At 41.0% G+C, this 21,200-nt stretch overlaps 1 protein-coding gene across 4 annotated transcripts; it reads left to right on the top strand.

Moving 5' to 3' along the window:
• Positions 1 to 1,387: 1,387 nt before the first annotated feature.
• On the top strand, positions 1,388 to 20,744 carry map3k14a (mitogen-activated protein kinase kinase kinase 14a). Of its 4 annotated transcripts, none has more exons than XM_034220262.1 (16): positions 1,388 to 1,694; positions 10,324 to 10,587; positions 10,665 to 10,746; positions 10,868 to 11,087; positions 12,452 to 12,811; positions 12,981 to 13,115; positions 13,353 to 13,482; positions 14,909 to 15,037; positions 17,391 to 17,495; positions 17,583 to 17,740; positions 17,847 to 17,997; positions 18,625 to 18,903; positions 18,989 to 19,098; positions 19,818 to 19,956; positions 20,052 to 20,152; positions 20,250 to 20,744. In XM_034220262.1, exons 1-16 carry the CDS (start codon positions 1,514 to 1,516, stop codon positions 20,409 to 20,411), a joined length of 2,706 nt encoding a protein of 901 aa, XP_034076153.1. In that variant the 5' UTR covers positions 1,388 to 1,513; the 3' UTR covers positions 20,412 to 20,744. The 4 variants fall into 4 exon arrangements, with proteins under 4 accessions (XP_034076153.1, XP_034076154.1, XP_034076156.1 ...); XM_034220263.1 differs by lacking the exon at positions 1,388 to 1,694 and adding an exon at positions 4,706 to 4,745; XM_034220265.1 differs by lacking the exon at positions 1,388 to 1,694 and adding an exon at positions 8,445 to 8,580.
• The last annotated feature ends 456 nt before the right edge of the window (positions 20,745 to 21,200 follow it).

The raw sequence follows: 21,200 nt of genomic DNA on the forward strand, positions 1-21,200 counted from the left end.
GTTCGGCCACACTAGGACGACAGAATACAGCACTAAACGACTACGGTAACGATAATGGGTCCCAAGGTGGATAGAACGGCATACGCAACGCTCTGGGGGGTCAAACGGCTCCGTGTGTATGCCCTATATACGATCATTTTCTGATAATGATGAGGCAATAGCCCCGCCTCTCCCCACCTCTGCTGCTCACCCCCGCGTCAAAGTAAACTGCACACTGAATTCAGATTATTTATCTTTCTCTCGATATGGACATAAACGCGAGTGAAGTCTAATCTGACAGGACGGAGACACGCAGCTCTGCTCACCTGCAGCTCCTCCCGCTGTGATGCGGCGGTGAACGGAGCAAAAGACACACTTCAAGTAAGATCATCACCCTTAGCTTTTTTAATTACCTCTCAAACTAGCCTACCTAAACTAGTTATAAATATGTTTATTTTTACTGTCGTCCGGGTCACTCATTACTGGATCAGCTGCTGCATGAGACAGACACTGACGCTGTCCGAAGAGAGGGAGGAAAAAGAGAGGCTCCGTGTATTTTATTATATAGTCGTTATTCATTTGTTTTAAAGCTCAATAAATAACAAAGAAGACCTTTGACCGGCACTTTCATAATTTTGTCGGAAGATTTAAACTTTAATACACGTTGACTGGCGAACAACTCTGCCCGGTTCCCTCGGCCCCCACCGCGGAGAATAAACAGAAGGGCAACCATGACAACCATGCTTCTTCGCTGCTTTTGTGGAGGAAGTTACAGCGCCACGTACAGGCTCCTGCAGTACGCAGCTTCTTCAGCGGTTGGAGCTAAACGGAGCTGTCTCGTGTGGACAGACACTATCCGGTGAATATTGCGTGTGGACGGAAGCTTTTTTGCGATTGCGTTTCCGTTAATCCTATGCGTTTAGCCGTTTTCGTCCTCGTGTGGCCGGGGCCTTACTCTGGGATAAATGCAATCGTTTTCACTGAATGCGTTTCTCACACACACATCACTCTCTTGAACCCGCACAGTGTTTTGACAGCACTTCGGTTTATTCCACTCACGTGCACGCGCCCACCTGCTGGCTCCTATACTGGAGTTTACAGAGGGGGCGGGGAGTGTGGGACAGTGTTATTTCCTCTGGGGATGAGCAAGAAGCAGCCACGCTGCGACTACTCCTCACCCACGTAACCAAGGAGATTGATCCAAAGAGCCCTTCCGTAAACACGGGGGCTCCCGGCCCGGGAGATCAACAACACGGTCCTTTTGAAAAGTGCCATGCGGCGTGATCCCTCACCGGGATATCACACGGCAGACAACGGCGGCGGCCACGATCAAGCTACAAATAATCGCTCTGATCTGGTGAGGTGGGGGCATCTCCAGCAATGAGCGAGATGCCCAACACACCCGTGTTTATTTGCAGTCGCCTTGTCACGCAGTAGCGTGGCAGAGCTGTTTTCAGCTCCCTGCCCAGCATGCTGCCCGCTGGGAGCAGCAGCGCTCCGCCGCCATGGTCATCACCTAGGGCGGTGGACCTCCATGGACCGGACCCGGAAGTGCCCGACAACGGCAAATGGAGCCATCCACCCCGCTGGAATGGCGAACGTGAATGGCACCACCTCGGCCATATCCTGGTCCCCCAAACACTCTAAGCAGAGGTGGTGGAGACCGGCGCCCGCGATCAAACCAGGGCAGGTGCATGGCCGAGCTTCCAGTAATGGTGAGTCCATTTTTCGTTTCTTCTAATCTTCTAATCTTCGTTCATTTAACTCTTCGGTTGTCAGCTCGTCTGAAGAGGAAAAGGATAGTGGGCGGCGGGTGTAGCCGCCTTTATATACTGTGGGCCTGCGCGCGCATTCAGGTAGGCTCGCCCCGATTGGCCGGCTACGTTTACGTAAACTGAGTAGGTGAAAGCACGCACAGCATGATAGAGAGTATTTTGTGTCACTGTTTAGTCAATGCTGATTGACTAATAAAGGCAGTTGTATATGCTTGTTGAGTTTCATGTAAGATTAATATGTACAGTCCCCTCCAAAACTATTGGAACAGCGAGGCCAATTGCTTTATTTTTGATGTACACTGAAAACAATTAGGTTTGACATCAAAAGATGAATATGAGACAAAAGGTCAGTATTACAGCTTTTAATATATTTACATCTTACTGAGAAGATAACACATTTAGTTTAAACCCACCAATTTTTCAAGTGAGCAAAAGTATTGGAACATGTTACTGACAGGTGATTTTTGTTGCCCAGGTGTGTCCTGCTACATTGATTATTCAAACAATAAATAGCACTGCATGTCTACTCTCAGTTTTAGCTTTGGGCTTTGCCTGTGCTGACTGCATTTATAGTTATAACGGTGTAACCAACATGAAGACTAGAGAGCTGCCTATGGGAGAAAAGCAAGCCATTTTGAAACTGAGAGAAGATGGAAAATCAATAAGAGGCATTGCACAAACATTGGCCATTCAACCATTTAGAATGTCATTGAGAAAAAGCAAGCACTATAGTGTACTGAGCATCAGACTTCAAACTGGTCGACCGAGGAAAACATCAGCAGTTGATGACAGAAACATTGTGAGAAGAAACATCACCAACAACCTCCAGAGGGCAGGAGTGAAGGTATCACAATCCACCGTTAGCAGAACACTTTGGGAACAAAAGTACAGAGGCTACACCAGAATATGCAAACCACTCATTAACAATAAGAATAGGATGGCCATATTTGAATTTTCCAAAAAGTACAGAGACAAGGCTAAAACAATAAATAAAAAATGATGTGTATGGACTGATGAGTCAAAGATGAATCTTTACGAAAGTGATGGAATGCCTAACGTGTGGAGAAAGAAAGGATCTGCTCATGATCCCAAACACATGCACAAGCTCATCTGTGAAACATGCTTGAGGTAATGTCATGGCTTGTTCTTGCATGACTTCTTCTGGGACCGGCTCATTCATCTTCATTGATGATGCAACACATGATGGCAGCAGCAAAATGAACTCAGAAGTCCACAGAAACATTTTATCTGCCAATTTAAAGAGAGATGCAACCAAACTGATTAGGAGATCCTTCATCATGCAGCAAGACAACAACCTAAAACACACTGCCAAAACAACCAAGGAGTTTATCAGGGAAAAGAAGTGGAAGGTTTTAGACTGGCCAAGTCAATCTTCAGACTTAAACCCTATTGAGCGTGCATTTTACCTGAGGAGACTGCAGAGGAACCCCTCGAAACAAACAACAATTGAAAGAGGATGTGGTGAAAGCATCACAAAAGAAGAATGCAAAAGTTTGGTGATGTCAATGGGTTGCAGGCTTGATGCAGTTAATGCAAGCAAAGGATTTGCAACTAATTACTAAGTATTATTCACTTTTTTAAGTCTTTAAGTTCCTATACTTTTGCTCACATGAAAAATGGGTGGGTTTAAACAAAAGGTGCTATCTTCTCAGTTGTTTAACAGATCTAGATGTAAATACCTTAAAAGCTGAAATACTGACCTTTTGTCTCATATTCATCTTTTGATGTCAAACCTAATTGCTTTCAGTGTACAGCAAAATTAAAGCAATTTGCCTCGCTGTTCCAATAGTTTTGGAGGGGACTGTACATGTCGTTTTTTTCATATTTTCTTATATAACTCCCTAAAAATGTATCATTTGTTTACTCCCAAAATCAAACATGTATATAGCATCTCTTTATCAAAGCTTAAATGAGTGTGAATTGAAATTGCAGTTGCTTTTTACTTTCCTATACCATAACATTTTGGTCATGATATCCTTCTTCAAAATTAAAGGATGCAAACATCTGTGCTAAGCTCAACAATCGATTGTGACGTTGCTAAAATTATTAATCAGAAAGAAATATATAGTTTGCCTAATTTAATCCTATCTCAGTCTAAATACTAAAGATTGCACATCAGGCAACCAAAATGTTTACTAATAACAATAAAATGCCTTCTGTCAGTAGTTTATGACTCCATCTTGAGGTAAATCTGTGTCAGTACAGTCTAGATGATAATAAGATAAATATAAAAACGTATAGATACACAACTCAGTTAAACGTTTTAAATTATCTTAATTTCTTTATAGCAAGGAAAGAAACAGACAGCTATCTAGACTCGAACAATTAAAGCCAAAAAGGAGGACACCACGGATTATTATGGCACAATTTATGCTTTTTAATGAGACAAGTAGACAACTAGCACTGTTCTTTAAATCCCAAAGTATATGGACAAATAAATGCACTCTTACTTCAATTAAACACAAAACAATGTTGATAAAAAATAAATATGTATTTAAACCTTGAAGAGGCAGAAGAGGAAATGCTTGGTGACTTACAAAACCCCATTGTTAAATTAATTGCACAAATAACCCATTTTAATGCCATGCTACATTTCTCAATCTCATTGTGTAGTTTCCATTTGTATTATTATTTGCATTTATAGTTTTATTTGTGTGCCTCTTCAGGAAACCATGGTCAAAACAGGTGCTTACAGGAAGTACAGAAACTGCAGCTTCAAAATAAAAGCATAACTGACACTTACTCACAATGTCAAACATAAAACACGGTTGCAAGTAGCACTGAAAAATTATCAAAACAATAAATAAATAATAATACCAATTGTGACAAATCCGTATAATGTAATTTTTAATGCTTTCATATTATTATTAAGGGAACATGGTGCTTACTTTGAAATTAAAACCGGAAACCCTATTCTAGGTTAGCTATGATCTGATCACCATCGGCCGACGCCTACTAATTGGGAGCTCGGTAAGAACACAATCTAATGTACATTTATTGATAAATCAAATAGTCTAAGCGATTGTATAAACTTAACCATATCTGTTGTTTATTGAATTTCTTATTTGAAAAGTTTCGACTGATAAGCGACGGCCAAAACAATCTTAAGTTTGACATGAAATGGCGGTCAATGTGGCAAGAAGAAAGTTATTATGTTAGTAACGATACACTGAGGGATACATGGTCGAAGAACGATCCGCCTAACGGGGGAAACTTATGATTATATTTTGTTTTTGACAATAGTTAAACACAAGGTCGGTACAGTAAATAGCCGGCTGCTGTTACTGTAAGCTCGACTGTTGTTTCACCAAACTTTTTCAGAGCCGCTCATACGCCTAGGGGAAGCCAGATGTCTGTGATTATAGCAACTCCAGCTTGTGTTTGTCACGGAAGTCTTATGACCTATAACTTTAAGGATAAACTATTACAGTGATATATAACATATAAAGAGCATACAAGAGGAGATTAATAATACATTCATAGCCATAATACAAATGTAATACATAGGAAAATCATAATTTTGCCCTCACTAATTATTAGGTATCACCATAAGAGCTAATATGCTCATGTCATTATGTAAAATATTGATATGGGAAAATTAAATCATTAGCTCCTATCTGTCTGATTGATAGCAATAAGCCATTATTAGCTCATATACCAGATGTAAGTGCTTCAAAGTAGTCACCCATGATGACAGACCATGTTGAGTCGAAGTTTTGCAGCCTTTCTACACAAAAACATGCTATACCATTCTTATATAGCATATATAATGTATAAAATAAATGCCAAATTTAAAGTGTTTCATACTAGACTGTTAAAAGTGTTAATGCTTCATGAAATGTAATGGTCTTTGAATTCAGTCAATATGTGTCTAGTCTTTCCCCTTGTAAAATAAAATGCCATTCAGCATAATATCCTGGCATTTACATCATTTCCCATAGTTGAAGTTAACATTTTCACATCTAACATACAGATCATTATCAGTGGATTCAAAATGAGCAGCAAACGTTAGGAAAAGAGAACTTCCTGTATTGACAGTTAATAGTGAAGTAACAGGAAAGGGAAGTTGTTAAGAGAGAAGTGTGACAGTCATACTGTAGCCGGCAGATGTTTTTAAAACATATGTAGGCTAGGACTGGGACAATGTCCTCAGAAGTAGCCTGCGTTTCCTTTAAGGAATGCTTGGCTGTGCGTTTTCTGTGGCCCACTTCAGGTTGAGTCCCTATTCCCTGTCCTTACTAAAGACTTTGGAATTTCATTAATCTGCGTGGGTGTACAGCAGAAGTCGACTCAATATAGCCACTAACTGTATGTGGAGTTTAGCTCAGGATCTATCTGCAAAACTAGGTTACAATTAAGCATATCCATATTTAAGATTTATGGTTATTGTGTACTTGCATTTATTAAGTACATCTGTACACTTGCATTTTGTCCAAATTGACCGCTTATAAAACTCTGTACAATGGTCATTTTATTGATGTATTCTATATCTATATAGTATACTGTCTCAAGGTTTGTAAATCTTTCTACGAAGATTACAAAAGTGGGTGGTAGAAATGTTCATTTATGTGGCAGGTGTAAAAGAAAACGTATTATCAGACCCTGGTTTTGACTTTAGAATGCCAGCAAATAGCAAAGAAATGCGCCTCACTATCACAACTCACAAAGGTGATGTCTTTAAATGTCCAAGTTTGTTCAATTTACATTCAGTGAACTACTTAAACAAATCATTTTAGAAGATTATATCAGTGAATGGTTGCAGTTGAATTACTTTAAAGATTGACTTAAATGATAAATTGAACATTAAATTACTTTTAATATAATATTTTTAGACCTTTTCTTCCATTGTTCATGTGGAAAATACTCTATCCAGTTTTGTATCAGATACTTGAGTAGTCAAAACTAAACCTTAACTGATTAAGCCTTATTTTCTCAGTGTTTCGAAGATATTGTTGCCATGCCAGCAAACAGTTTCTGTAACACTTGCATTTAGCTCTGTGTTCTCGGGTTCAGGTTGAGCCTCTCAAGTGGTATTATGAATTTCCTGTGTTCTGTGGCGGTAATGAGTAAGTTGTTTTGCTGCCGGAAAGACTGGCAAGTGAAATTACACATCACATTTTAAGTGACAGCGTAATTTTGATTCTCATAATATCAGATACCAGAAGTCTGCTGTCTGATGGTGGCATTAAGTGGTGGTGTGACATGACATGTGACTGCGTTAGCTGACTGCAGAGCACGAATGCTCATTAGGATATCAGAGCATATGAAAGGTTACAAATCATTTAACATTTTAGTGTCGCGGGTGTGTGCAATACTAAATGAAACTCTTTTATTTTCACATTTTCGCAGTAGAAGATGGATACATTATAGAATGATGGAAAATAACTACGAGAGATTATCTCAGGTTATAATCAAGAAAACCCCTTCAGCATAAAGGATAAACCACGCTGTCCATAGTTTCAGTAAGGGCACCCGAATTAAAAAGAAAAAACTGGTTTATTAGATGTATAAAACATGTCAGATATTCTAATGGCGCAAGATCAAACAGCACTTTGACAGTTGGCATAAAACGTTTTTCCTCGCAGCAAAGCAGTACAATCTTTCATTGTTCTTTGGTGTTACTTATCTGTATCAAAGGCCGAGGATAAGATATACTTTATTGATCCCAAATTGGCAAATGTTATCGTTACAGCAGCATACAAAAAACAATGCATTGCACACAGAAATTAAAAGCAGACAAAAAATAAACAATTTTAAAATAGAAACATTTCAAAAATAGAAAAGAAACATTACTAAAAAGTAGAATATATATACAAGGATGTGCAATGGGACCATATCCAGTTCAAGTCCCAATACTTTTGCCATTTTGTATTAGTCACACACTTTAACCCTTGCAGCCAACTACAAGACATTGATTTTATAGTACTATTTGTACTGTCTTGCATTTAAGGCATATGGGTGAAAGAGCTGGGCCTAAAATATGTCGTTAGTGGGAGTCAAGGAGCTACATGCTTCTGTGTCTAATCTCAAAGTGTGTTACTTTAGTATAATTGCATACTGAATTTGATTTGGTATGTCGCCACATATCTTCTTTGCACTCTTCATCATCCATTATGACGGATGGTCTCCCATGTACCCAGCATGTACACACCTCATAGCCTTATTAATACACTGACAGACATCTTTCAAGTTTTCTTTCTGTAGTGTTTTTGACCTAATGAAGATTTCATTTCTGATAGAATAAGAGAGCAACACATTTGTTTGGTTCAATTACTTTAAATTGGTACCTTACTTTCACTGCAAGGCAACACTTTGAATCTCTTCCCTCTTTTGAAATGTTTACAACGTTTTAAAATAAATATACTGCCTTTAATAATAACATCCATTATTAATTAATCTTCCATTAAAGACCTGAGTATATTTTTGACAGCAAGGCCACACAGAGCTCTTCTGTTTTAACAATCCATAGTTAATCATCAAAAACGTAACCAAACACGTTATCCTTTAATCTAGTCCGAGACGAGGAAGTAAGCCAGCCCTGTTGGCAGGAGAGGAGGGAGGGAGATAGAGAGGGAAGGAGGGGTGAATATGGGGAAGTGGAGATGCATTTCCCATAAGTCAGCCAGCTCCCCCCCCTCCTCTCCTGTGTTGGCTGAGAGCCAGCATGAAGGAGAGCAAAGCGGTGAGCACTGAGTGTTACGGAGAACACGCAGGCAGACACAGCAGCACAGTTCTACTAAAGTACATGAGGTTATACAGAGAGGACACACAGGAGAGAGATAGCCCTTCCCCCTGGCATCTGTCGGTAGGCTACCTCTACCTCACACACACAGAGATGTTTTTGTGGTTGTGTTTTTCGCAGCGGGTTTTCTCTGCTTCCTTTCCATGTAAACTCATCAGGGTGTGTCTTAAGAAGGAAGTGACAGTTGAATCGCTTTGTTTCTAGATTGTCTTACAGTGCATGAAGTCGCCACACAAGGTAATGACTCAACTCAACAGCTTTCATTGAAATGTGACTATAGTTTGATGTCAGTCTGTCTTTACTATGACTTTTAGCAGTTATTTGTAATGAGCAAAAGGTGAAGACTAAGTGGGTGAATGTTTTGACAGCCCTGCTATTGTTTGAGTCAAGATATCTAGATTTAGCCTGGTATGATCTCTATCAAGAACATCTTTTACTGGCATGTATGTGCAGAAACACTCAAAAGCTGAGTGACAAAGAAAAGCTGTGGTTAAGGGGGAACTCTGATGCAACATGCTGCAACTGTAGTCCCAGTTTGTGCCCTTCAAACTGACTTTGTTGCAAATAGCCAGTGCTGAGATGTGTGTGTGTGTGTGTGTGTGTGTGTGTGTGTTAGAGAGAGAGAGGGTGTGTTGATTTTACGTTTTGAAGATCGTAACGTCCAAGCCATCTGCAGTCAATCGTGCAAATCTTTATTGGAAGTTCAGCTTGGCGGCGTTATGTGCTTTATTTTACTTCCTCCGAGTGCAACAGAGTGCTCACTTTTAACGACGCTGTTGCAACTGTCAAAAGAAGGCCAGGGTTTAGTTTCCTGTCTCTAATGCCAACCGCAAACTTTCGAAAGTTTCGCTTTAAGTGAACGTCGTGACCCTGAATGCACTTGACACAGTCACACAGTATGTGTTAAACAAGCTCTAAAGAAGAAGGTTTATATATAGTGTACCGCAGTACAAAGCCTGCCATTGTTTGATTGGAGTGTGCATATTTCTGTAGGGAAGAGTAAACATCTTCTCTTCATTACAACTGGTGATCTGTCCAACAACAAAGAGTACTTTTTAGGCCTTTAAAAGAGAACACAAGTTAAACTTATTAGACATTTTAACTTGAAGAAATGACGTACATTTTGTCAGTAGGCTCCATCACTCTCATATTATCAGATAGTAAAAAGTCCTGTGTTGCGTTACGGGGTTTTTAGGAGGCAGAAACTCCACGACATTTATAAAGGTCAGTCAGTAGCAAGGACAGGCAGGAACATTTGGTTTACTATAGACACATGATGCAATACATTGTGTTTGATTACTTATGTAACATGTCAACTAATGTAATGTAATAATTAATTGAAAGTGCAGTTTTTAAAGAAGACACATTTACTGCTTTGCATTTCCACGATTGAGCTGCAGTGATAAGTATCTATAACTTATTCATGATTCAAAAACTTTGAGAAGCAAACAATATCAAACTTTTGCAGGTTCTCAAAAGTAAGACTTGTACGCCTTTCTTTGTCATCAAAAATAGTCATCTCAATATCTGTAGGTTCGGACAAACCATGACATTTAAAGACATCCACTAGGGTTGTAGATTTTTTTATTCAACAAACTTTCTTTAATTGAGAGAATAATTAGCAGATACATTTTACGAAACAGTTTGATCCGAGACACAATGCCATTGAGGGTTTTTCAAACATTTCAGAAAAGAGCTGTTGAGTATTTCTAGGATATACAGTATGATCAGTTATTATTACAAATATGACCATTTGTACAATTGAAGCACTTGACTTATCAGTTGTTTTTATTTTATTTCTTTCAGATCCAGCAGATGAAATGGCGGTGAGGCTTTTTAACTCGACGTCACCTTTCTCCGGGTCGTCCCAGGCTGAGCTGAAGGGGTCGTACCCGTCCTGCTCCGCTGCAGAGCAGGAGGCAGAGGAGGAGGAAGAGGAGGGGAAGGACAGCAAAACGGGCTACACAGCCTGCTTGAACCCTTTGATAAAGAAACTCCTGACACATGGGACCGCAGAGCAAGTGGGCGAAAAGCCCCTGAAGACCTCCACCTTCATTGCCCAAGCTGAATGTAATTATGTCTTTCTGATTTATTTAATAAGACATATAATACCTGTGGACTTAGAGTTAACATTGTGCTCTCCTCAGGTGAAACCCAGGATTCCCAAGAGTTTAGTCCCTCCGGCTATGAACGCTCCTATGTCCCCTCCCCGAACTGCTTCACCAGCAGGTTTGACACTTCTTCTCTACATTGCCTCTGCTCTTGACATCTTGTGTTTATTTACACAGGTTATACTGAATGATCTAACGCCATGTCTGGTATTAACATCGTTGCCATCGTTTTGCTTCAGTGTTACCTCAGAGCACAACAATGTGGCGACCACGGCCTCCTCCATCCAGGAGCCGAGCAGCTCGTCCGCTCAGCTCGCGCCAGGAAAGAGGGCGAGGAAGAGACAGAAGCGAAAGGGGAAGAAGAAACTGGAGAGGAAGAAAGAGAGACAGAGACACAGACAACGAATGCCCTCTGGAGTCCCTGAGCAGGAGAGTGGAAGTTCTCTGGTCCGGATCCTGGTAAGAACTCTGGTTATCATCATATAGTTCAGTCTAACATGGGAAAAAGAGATTGAAACTGACATTAAAATAGGTTGGTGCATTTTTCTCCAAACTATTTCTCTCATGTTAAAACCAAATATCAAGCCCGAAAAAGGAAAAAGTCGAACAAAAACACTGATAGGCAGACAATAGACCAAACAGATATAAATACAATAAAGGCAGCAATTAGAATACAGCAACACTATATCTAAGCTGAATCATATTTGATCATATCATTTTTTTTTTATCAACTTTCCCAGCATCTTTTCCCCAAGAATCAACCGGGCAGAGGTTATTAGGCCAGTTCTTAAAACTCTAATGGCGCGTTTCCACTGCAGGCCTCGCTTTGCCTCGCTTGGCCCGGCTCACTTTAATGCTGCGCTTCCATTACAGTTTAGGAACTGGGGTAGTTACTATAGTAACGCAGTGTAGGCGGAGCCGTGACGTCATCTTCAATGAGCGCCCCAAAAAACAACACAGCCGTTAGCTGTTAGCCCTCAGAGCTCACAGCTCCTCATATCTGTTCAGAAACTAGACAAAACTTAAACAAGTACAAACCACAGACTGTCTGTGTCATGGCGAATACAGTCGCTGGTTTATTTATGTCTGTATAGGCCGTTGCTGTGAGTGTGGACGGTCGGAGCATATATAACGTTAGCTTAGCCAAGCTCCATTTAGAAAACACGCATTTTAAAAGGGTTTTTCGCCTGCCGTCTGTCTGCAGACTTGTCAAAGCATTAATTCATGGTTTTTACTAACCGGTATCAGTATGTTGTTACTTCGGCATCATTTTGAAACGTGTATTACAATTAAATCACGGTCAAATATGTTCATCTTGTTGTAGTTGTAGCCCCCTTGCCAGCGATTCTCTCTCTAGTTTAGCATACTCAGCCCGACTCAGCCTGGTTGTTCCTGGCCCTAGAACCAGAAAAAAGGTGAAAAAGTATTCCCGGGCCAAAACTAGGCCAAGTGGAAGCGCAACCAAAAACGGGCTCGGCACGCTTAAAGCGAGCTACCCGCTGCAGTGGAAACGCGCCATAAATGACTAAACTGCAACACTACAGTTTCGCCCCAAGGAGACTTTGGTACATTGTAAACTCTTGTTCCTCTAAAGCAGCTGAAAAGCTCTTGCAGTGTTTTCCTGGTGAATCACCCTCCAGGATAAAATGCCACATTCTTTGGCAGTCGGAGGCGCGATCTCCAGACGTTCCCACGAGCCTTCATGTGTTGTGGGAGTGAATCACAGAAATCAGACAAAGCTGTCTCTCATGGCCTTGAACGTTTAGCCCCTGAGCAAACTCACCTGAGAATGTAAACATGTTTTTTTCCCTTGTGTCCTGAAGGAGGAGTCTTCCTGTTGCAGCAGCGTTGAAAGCTCAGAAGAGCGGGACGGAGGGCCCCCTCTCTACAGCCGACAGATCTACAACACACACTCCAGCTGCTCTCCTCCGACCTGGGGGGAGCCGGTGTGCGCCTCCCTCTCCAGTGTCCACTCCTACGGGCAGGACAGCGACTCAGACTCCCTCAGCAGTTTGGGAGACTGTTCCCTGGCTGTCGCTGGCCTCAGAGGCTGCGTCAGTCAGGGGGACCGGTGCTACGCAGGGCCCTTCTTCAAAGATGTGGAGAGGGGCGTAAGAGAGGAGGAGGATGAGCTCTCAGCAGATGATTCTGTCACCACTGAGGGAATGATCTTTGACAATGAAGTACGTTCTGCTTCACGGCAGTCTGTTTATTTTAAAAATACTGTTAAACATTTCAAGAGAGGGAAGAGATTCAAAGTTAAGTTTGACTTCCAATCTTGCAGCACGTGAAAGGAAAAGGCAGATTTAAAGCGATTCAACCAAACTAATTTGTTGCTCTCTTATCTGTCAGAACATCCAGCCTGTGGACTCTGAATACAAGGAGGGGAGGGAGTATGTCCTCCCACAGTTCATCAAGGAAGGCTCCTATGGTGAAGTACACAGCGCACAAGATGTCAACACAGGCTTCAAATTTGCTGTCAAAAAGGTAACCCAGTGCGACTGCATCTGCCTATTGTTTTTCAGATTTTGAGTCAGAAACTAGTTAAAAGTGTTCATTCACGTTCTTCTAAAAACCCAAAGTGTCTTTAAAGGTCTCCTATCATGCAAAATGCACTTTTTGATGTCTTTTATACATAAATATGTGTCCTCGGTGTGTAAGGGAACTCACAAAGTGCCAGAAAATAAAACCCTCTCACTCTTTTGTTCCCACCTTTCCTCACAGATCGCCCTGAAGAGGTTCAGCAGTGAGGAGGTGGGTGCGTGGAGTACCCTCAGATCTCCTCGTGTGGTGGAACTCTTTGGAGTGGTCAGAGAGGGGCCGAACGTCATGCTCTTCATGGACCTGAAATCTGGTAAACAAAGCTTCACACCACATTCTGCCAGTGCTCACTGCTGATGTTGAGATTAGGGGGGAAATTGTTGGGTGATATGCAGTGTTGTGCTAGTTACTGAAAACCAGTAACTAGTTACCATTACTAGTTACTTCATTTCAAAAGTAACTCAGTTACTTTACTAGTTACTTACACCCAAAAGTAATGCGTTACTGTGAAAAGTAACGTTTTAGTTACTTAAAAAAAGGGCTCCCATGAATGCCCTTATAGCCTTCATTTCAGTACTGTTATTGCATTGGAGAATAATACAATCTGTTGATCAACTTGACATGCATTATATGCAATCTGGATTGCATCGATATTAGCTGGCTTTCCATTTTTGTATATTCTTTCTCCAGGTAGTTGGAAAAAGTGTTCCGTCCCATATGCCGTGTGCCGCCCGGACATGCTATCATGCTAACTAGCTCCCTGAAAGCGGGTGACTCCACTGTAGCAATAGCCTGCATGTGTTCTACAACATACCGTGCAATGGCTTTATCGACTTTTCCCTGGCTAGCAGTCCCTTGGTTAAAATCCAGCCGCTGTTGCTTAGGTGGAGGTGGAGTGGCGTCGGCTGAGTCTCTGTGGTCTTAGCTACTAGCTTCGTCCCAGCATGTTGTTTTTGCAGATGTTTTAAGAGATTTGAATTACTGGTTTGGGCAGTATATAGGCTCTTTGACCCGCCAAGACACAACTTACATTTAACTAAAACGTTCTTTTCTTTGTGCTCGACAAAAGTGAAATAGTGAGAATATCTCCAGGTGGAGAAACTAGACTTGAGCTCCGCCGCCGCCATGATAGTCTTGTTAGTAAACAACACAAACACGCCCACAGCCCGTCTCCGCATGTGACACAGGAAGTATCTAAGTACATTTACTCAAGTACTTAAGTACAGTTCTCATCTCTGTTCCGCCTGGCTGTTGACTATATAAAAAAACTAACGGAGTAACGCACCATGTAGTAACGGTAACTGAGTTACTGAATTTAAAAAGTAATGCGTTAGAGTACTAGTTACTGCCAAAAATAACGGCGTTACTTTGTAACGCGTTAGTCCCAACACTGGTGATATGTGATGATTTAACACATCTAAGCGCAAACACATGAGAGGAAGGCAGATTACAGGAAAAAACGGATGCGATTAGTGTCGAGATGTGGAAGTGGGTGGTTGTAGGACGACAGAAATGAGTGTTGAGCTTCCTTGAAGTGTTTTGGTCCAAATTACACTCAACATCTGTAAAGGGAGATGCCGGCTTGATAAACACTATTACACTCAATGCCTCTTTTCCTTTGTCATCAAATTTCAGGCCATAATAAAAAGGAATTGTTGAATCAGACACGGCGTATCAGTTATTGTTACCTAGATATCTCTCAGTCTTTATCCTGGTCTGACCATATTTTGTTATTCCAGGCTCGCTGGGCCAGCTGATATCGGAGCGTGGCCGGCTGCCAGAGGACCTGAGCCTCCACTACAATGCACAAATCCTAACAGCACTGGAGTACTTGGGGAAGAAAAAAGTAGCGCATCTCGATATCAAAGGTATGTTAAACAAAACTATATTTCTTTCTTTTTTTCTTCCCATAATATTCATATTACATCTTTATTCAATTGACAAATCATTCTATTATGTTATCAAAAAAAAGCAAACTATATGTAGAATAAAAAAAAGAATACTAATAATAATAGTAATTAAAATAAATAATAATTTTCCTGAAGTATCATAGAATAAGTAATTATTTCCCTAACGAATGTTTCATGTATTCTATCATACCAGTTGTCAATCGATGGAATGTTCGGTTCGCGCCATTTTCTTGCTTTTGCTTTTCTTGCAGCTAGGGATGGGTACCGAGCCCTGGTATTAAATGGGCCCCGGGGCTGAATTATTAAAGACCGTGGTACCGTTAAGCTCCGACGTTATCGGCCTTTTTATCGGTACTGGAGACATCTAAAAAATATACCATATGTATTATGCTACACAAACATTATATTGCAGTTTTAGTGTCGCCAACTCCGTTTCTAATACGCAGACTGTGTCTATGATTATTTTTAGTATTTTCGATCTTTCCAATCCAGGCGAGAGATCTCTCTGTGTGCGAGGGGGCGGGGCGGTTTACACACACGCAGCTGCTACATGCAGCAACACATACACACGGCGGAGAGAACTAAGCGCTCCGAGGTGTGGTTAAACTTTACCCGTCTCGATGCTCGTTACCAAAAGTGCAATAAGAGTTTAGCATGTAAGGGCGGTAACACGAGCTGTTTGTCTAAACATTTAGCAAAAGTGCTCCACATTCAGACGGAGGAATGTACCGGGTTCGACTGTCTTTCTTGTAGCTCTGTAGCCCCCCCATCCACGAGTAACTTTTCCACGTCAGGTGTTATGTATGCTAGCAGCAACACACAGAGTTAACTACATGATACAAACATGGGTTAATGATTAGAGGAAACAGAGTTATTTATTTGTTAAAGTTTCAGCTATTCTGTTTACAATTATGTTATCACATTATTTAATACGATTTGTTAAAACATTGTTGTTTCTTTTGATGTGAAATATTATTTATTTAATTTAAATAAAAAGCAATGTTAATTTTGTTCACAATTTCTTTAGTTAGTTTACTAAAGTTCTCTAAAAGAACCGATAAAAGTACCGTTAAAGGACCGGGTCGATAAGCAGTATCGATAAAAGTAGTAGTACCGTTAAAACCTTAACGATACCGTTGCAGTACTGCAGTACTTGCAGCTACAGTCAGAATTCCAAATAGGTGTTTAGTTTTGGAGTTTGTGGGTATTGAATGTAAAAGTCCAAAAATATATTTGTCCCAATCGTCCCCTCAAAAAATTATATTCTTTACAGTTTAATTAGTGTTTACATTTTTAAAATCAAAACACCAATAGTGGCATTTCTTAGTCATTAGTGAAATTGCTTTAAACAATTTTCCAAAGTTTTAGACAATTTGTCCTGAAGGTTTTACCTCAAACAAACAATCATGTTTAGTTTAGTCAAGACAGTTATCTAAATGCTTTGAGAAATTGTCAGTATTATTTGCAATCCTGAAATACATCAAAACACTTTCAATATAAGTTGGAACAGGAGCAATTGAACAGATCAAAATAGCACGATAGTAATAGGAGGGAAAATAAATGTGTCAGCTTGACTTTTACTTGTTGTGGTACATACTGGAAAACAAAACCATACAGTGAGAAGAACTCAGACTTCTAATTAGTCCGAAAAGTTAGAGGAATTTTGTGTCTTTGTGTAGTTGTTGCGTGGAACACAAGTGTCACCCGTACAGTAGATCTGATCCCCAGCACCTGTGTTGTGGAACCCGACCGCCACAGAGAAGCCGGCGGGCTGGGAATTTCCCACAGTATGACTCACCGCTGCTCTTTAGAGGCGGCGCATGTGCACAGAGGCAGGAGAGCAAGAAAGAAAGGGAGAACAAAACAGAGAGGGGGGGATGGGACGAAAAGCAGGAAGAAGTTAGCGAGAGCAGAGAGAGACAGAACTACATACAAATACAGAAACAAGAAAGAAGATGCAAAAAGTAGAGCGGATTGTAAAAAAGAAGGAATGAAAAAAACTAAAAGAGAAGTTAGAAGTTAGAGGAAGTGCAGAAACAAACAGGAAGACGATTGTGCGGTTGCAGCTCAGGCGCCACCTGGTGACCGTAATGAACCTTTTTGTTTCTAGACTCCTCATTCCTCCCTAATTAAAGTGTTGGACAGCAGTTGTCCCAAAGTGACGTCATAGCTCCCTCTTATTTTTGCTCTGTTGCCTTTTAGACTGTTCTGTGAAAGTGCAGCTGTCCTGTTTCTCATTATGTCATCCGCAAACTGAACTGAAGAAGTAATGGAAATCAGAGCTAATGCAGTGGGTCATTGTTTTCCACAGCTGACAATGTGTTGCTGTCGGAGGACGGTAGAGACACCTTCCTGTGTGATTTTGGACACGCAGAGAGACTGGACAATCAGGGACAGAGCCTCAGCGGGTCCAAAGGTACATACAGTGTTACTTTAGCGATTCAATATCCAAGAAAATGGATTTCTCAACTAACACGTCTTAAATCATCGTTTCCTAATGCAGATCTGAAGGGCACAGAGACCCACATGGCCCCTGAGATTGTGAAAGGTGAACCCCGCGGAGCCAAAGCAGATGTGTGGAGCAGCTGCTGTATGTTACTGCACATGCTCAATGCGTGCCAGCCTTGGAGCAGATACTACACCTGTAGACTTTACCTGAAGGTATTCTTCACAGCAACACACAGACATGGTTTCAGTGTCGATGTTCAGTCAGCTCTTGAAAGTTTTCTCATCAGATTTTGTAACCGCTGTTTTGTGATGGTTACAGATCGCTAACGAGCCCCCGCCCGTGAGAGAGATCCCCCCCGACTGTAGCCCGCTCACGGCTGAAGTTATCAAGGCGGGGCTACAGAAGGATCCAGCCAAGAGAGCATCAGCATCTGAGCTCAAAGAGAAAACTGCCAGAGCTCTGACAGAAGGTAACCAAGCGAGGCATCCAAACACACACCACATACTGTATAGAGTAAATAACAAAAAGTTGGATATTATACATTCCCATAATAACAGTAGTATGGCCAAACATTTTAACATTATGTAGCCCCCCTTTCCTTTTTACAGACCTGAAAACATTCCCATATTTACTGTTGTGTTGCATTTTTTGCAAAAACATATCTATGCTTTACTGTCTCTCTGATAGGTTCTCAAATCCAGTATCTTTTTAGGACAATATTAACTGTACATTGATATATAATAGAGCTTTATCTAATGTCATGTTTGAATTCAAAGCTTTTGTTGAAGTCTCTGAATGTCTGTCGTCATATGATGATCACCCTAAAAAACAAGGAAGAGCAAAACATATATAAGCAGTTAAAAGTTTGTTTTGAAACGGCAACAAATATGAATTGTAGTTAATAAGATAAGAAAAATTATTCATCTATGATATTTCAATATTTTTTAACTTTTGGACTGGTTTGGAGACACCACTAGAAACAAATTCTACAAACAGTATCAAAACAACTAATATTAGCAGGAGTTTTCAAAGGATTTACGCCCTTGAATGCATCATCAACTGCAGTGTGTGATGTATTGTGTTTGTGTGGTTGCAGTTGGAGGACTCACCAGCCCAGTGAGGGGCCCCTACACAGAGCCCCTGTGTGTCTCTGACAAACCTCCTGACTCCCTGCAGCTGATCAACAGCAGCGTAAACTACGAGGATGAGGATCAAGAGTCTGTTGAGAAACTGATCACAACAGGGAGGAGGACAAAGGACCAGAGTGATGATGATGAAGATTACTGTCCACAAATACTGATCTGTGAGCCAAAATACAAGAGGGGCAACAAGATCTCCACTGTGCCTGAACTTGAGCTCCGTAAACTGGAGCGAGGTGAGGTTTCTCTCAGTGTTCTGCTTCATTCTATTGTGTTAAATGTTTCTGAACCCCACTCATTGTGTTCCTTCCTGTTTTGCAGACTTTTACCTGAGCAGTCTGTCCCAGCTCCACTCGGTTGAGATGCAGGAGCAGCTGTTGTCTTGTCTCAGCAGCGACCTGTACTCCACCTGGGAACCATGGGACAAAAAGGTAGCCAACTATCACATTCAATGTTCTTATTCCCCAATAAAGCACACATTGATCCAAAGTAGTGGAATATGTTAAGAGAAACAATAAATTGCTGTTATTCATCCCAATTGTAATGGCCCAGTGAGTAGGATTTCACCAAAAAAATAAAATGTAAAGACTCATAAAAAAACAATTCCTCTTTTTCATCTTTTATAACCCACAAGATGTGTGTTGGTGCGTTCTCGGTTGTCAAGCTTTATAATCAAGTAGTGACCAGATGCCATTATAAGCATGCATCCAAGAGGAAACTACGAAATGACGATGAAATGGCGAATATATGCAAATAAGATGCAAAGCTGACAAATTCAGTTCCAAAACAAGACTGAATCTGAGGTTAACTTCGGTTTTGCTCTCTGGCATCGTGACTCGTTGAGCTGGAAAGAAGGGGCAAAACCGTTATGTTGTTTTTACAAACCCTTCTCATTTTGCCTTTAAATCCACAAAGCAATCATTAGGTGGCAGTTTAGATTGATAACTGATACCTTTTTAACTTGTTATTTATCTCAGACATCCAGAAATGTAATTCCAGAAAATAATGTTCTATATCAAACATTTTGACATAAATAATCAAAAGATATTCCAAACTGAGGACAATTTAAACAAAGACATTCATCCATGGATGGTGGGCACCCATTTTGGCTATAATATTTTAACTCTCACCTTGTTTGTCTTTATCCTAGGACTCTGGCCGGTGGTCTCTGAGCCCAGCAGACGACCTCAGCTCTGGTGTGTTCTCCTACAGCAGTCAGCCAGACGTGCAGGTTTCCAGTTTGGATTTGCTGGGTCACACACAGCTACCACCACCCTGCTGTTTTGAAGGTGAGCAACAACATTACAATCCCGCTTCTTTTAAACCTGTTTAATGTTGTACCAAACTGTAACACATATATCTATCTGCTCTGTGATTGGCTCAGGGGTGGATGTCTGCATCAGAGAATTCAGCGGGAGAAGCATCCGCATCAGAGAGACGCGCCGTGTGAAGGTGGGCCACATCGCCACGGGAATCAGTGATCAGGTGAGGGCCGGCCACCGAGAACACTCATGTCACGACAGCTTTTCATGCTTTAGAGTTTGATTAGACCTTTAAATGCTTATGTGTGCTCGTTTTTTAGATCTCCGAGAGGGTTTTCACCCTGGAAACCCAGCAGGGCCAGCAGGTTGCTCACGATGAGGAGGTGCAAGAGTCCGGTCTGGAGCTCAGCTGTGTTCCTGCTCCGGACTTCAGCTCTGCCTGGAGGTGGAGGATCAGAGACGGAGTGCTGGAGACGAGATAGAGCCCACTGCTCTCTCCATCCGTCCACCTCAGTGTCATCTAAACCATCTTACATGTTCATGGCCTTCTGTTTAGCTTTTTAAATGTTTGACCATATGCAACAATATGCGAGGACCATGCTATCTGAGGGGCTGAATACATCTTCCAGAACTGCCTCTTCAGCACTTGTGTCTCGTGTTTTTAGTGCCAAAATGGGGGCCTGGTGCTCTTTTTATCTTCAAAGTAATCATTAAAAGCCTTATGAGTCAGTGCTGAGCTTTTTTAACCACTGTGATGTTTACACCCTTTCTTTGTTTATGCTAACATGAGTCATTAAACAGCATATGAAACTATGCAGAGTGTGATACATTATTGAAGTCCGTAATGCAATTTGTATTGACTAGTTCACAATACCACAATGACTATGGCCATTTCTGCTGTATTTAGTCAGTCAACTTTATTGTCAATCTTCTGTTTGTGTGATACAGACAGGGTGATCAAAATGCTATCTAATGCTATTCAATTACGCTATCTGGGATTTAGTTTATCTACCAATAACATTGAGTTAAGTTAATTTGCATTTCTATGTTATACTGTTTAACACTTATTTCAATTAGCTGGACTTCAGAGTAAAACAACTTTTGGTCAGATTAGATTTGACAGAGGAAATCAGTCCCCAGAGAAGGACTTGCAAGGATTTGATAACCATCTGACCTTTCCTCTAGTGCCACTGTGAGATCAAAAAAATCCCTACCATGAACCACAATTTAAAAGTTGTCTTTTAATTTGAAGTTAATAATGATAGTACTGC

The sequence above is a fragment of the Gymnodraco acuticeps genome, unplaced genomic scaffold (genome assembly GCF_902827175.1).
Source record: "Gymnodraco acuticeps unplaced genomic scaffold, fGymAcu1.1, whole genome shotgun sequence".
NCBI lineage: Eukaryota > Metazoa > Chordata > Actinopteri > Perciformes > Bathydraconidae > Gymnodraco > Gymnodraco acuticeps.

Bases quoted from the DNA above. Each gene is read 5' to 3' on its own strand.
- map3k14a (XM_034220262.1), top strand. From the start codon at position 1,514: ATGGACCGGACCCGGAAGTGCCCGACAACGGCAAATGGAGCCATCCAC. The intron at 15,038-17,390 runs GTATGTTAAACA...TGTTTTCCACAG, and splicing joins AGCGCATCTCGATATCAAAG to CTGACAATGTGTTGCTGTCG. The intron at 19,099-19,817 runs GTAGCCAACTAT...TCTTTATCCTAG, and splicing joins GGGAACCATGGGACAAAAAG to GACTCTGGCCGGTGGTCTCT.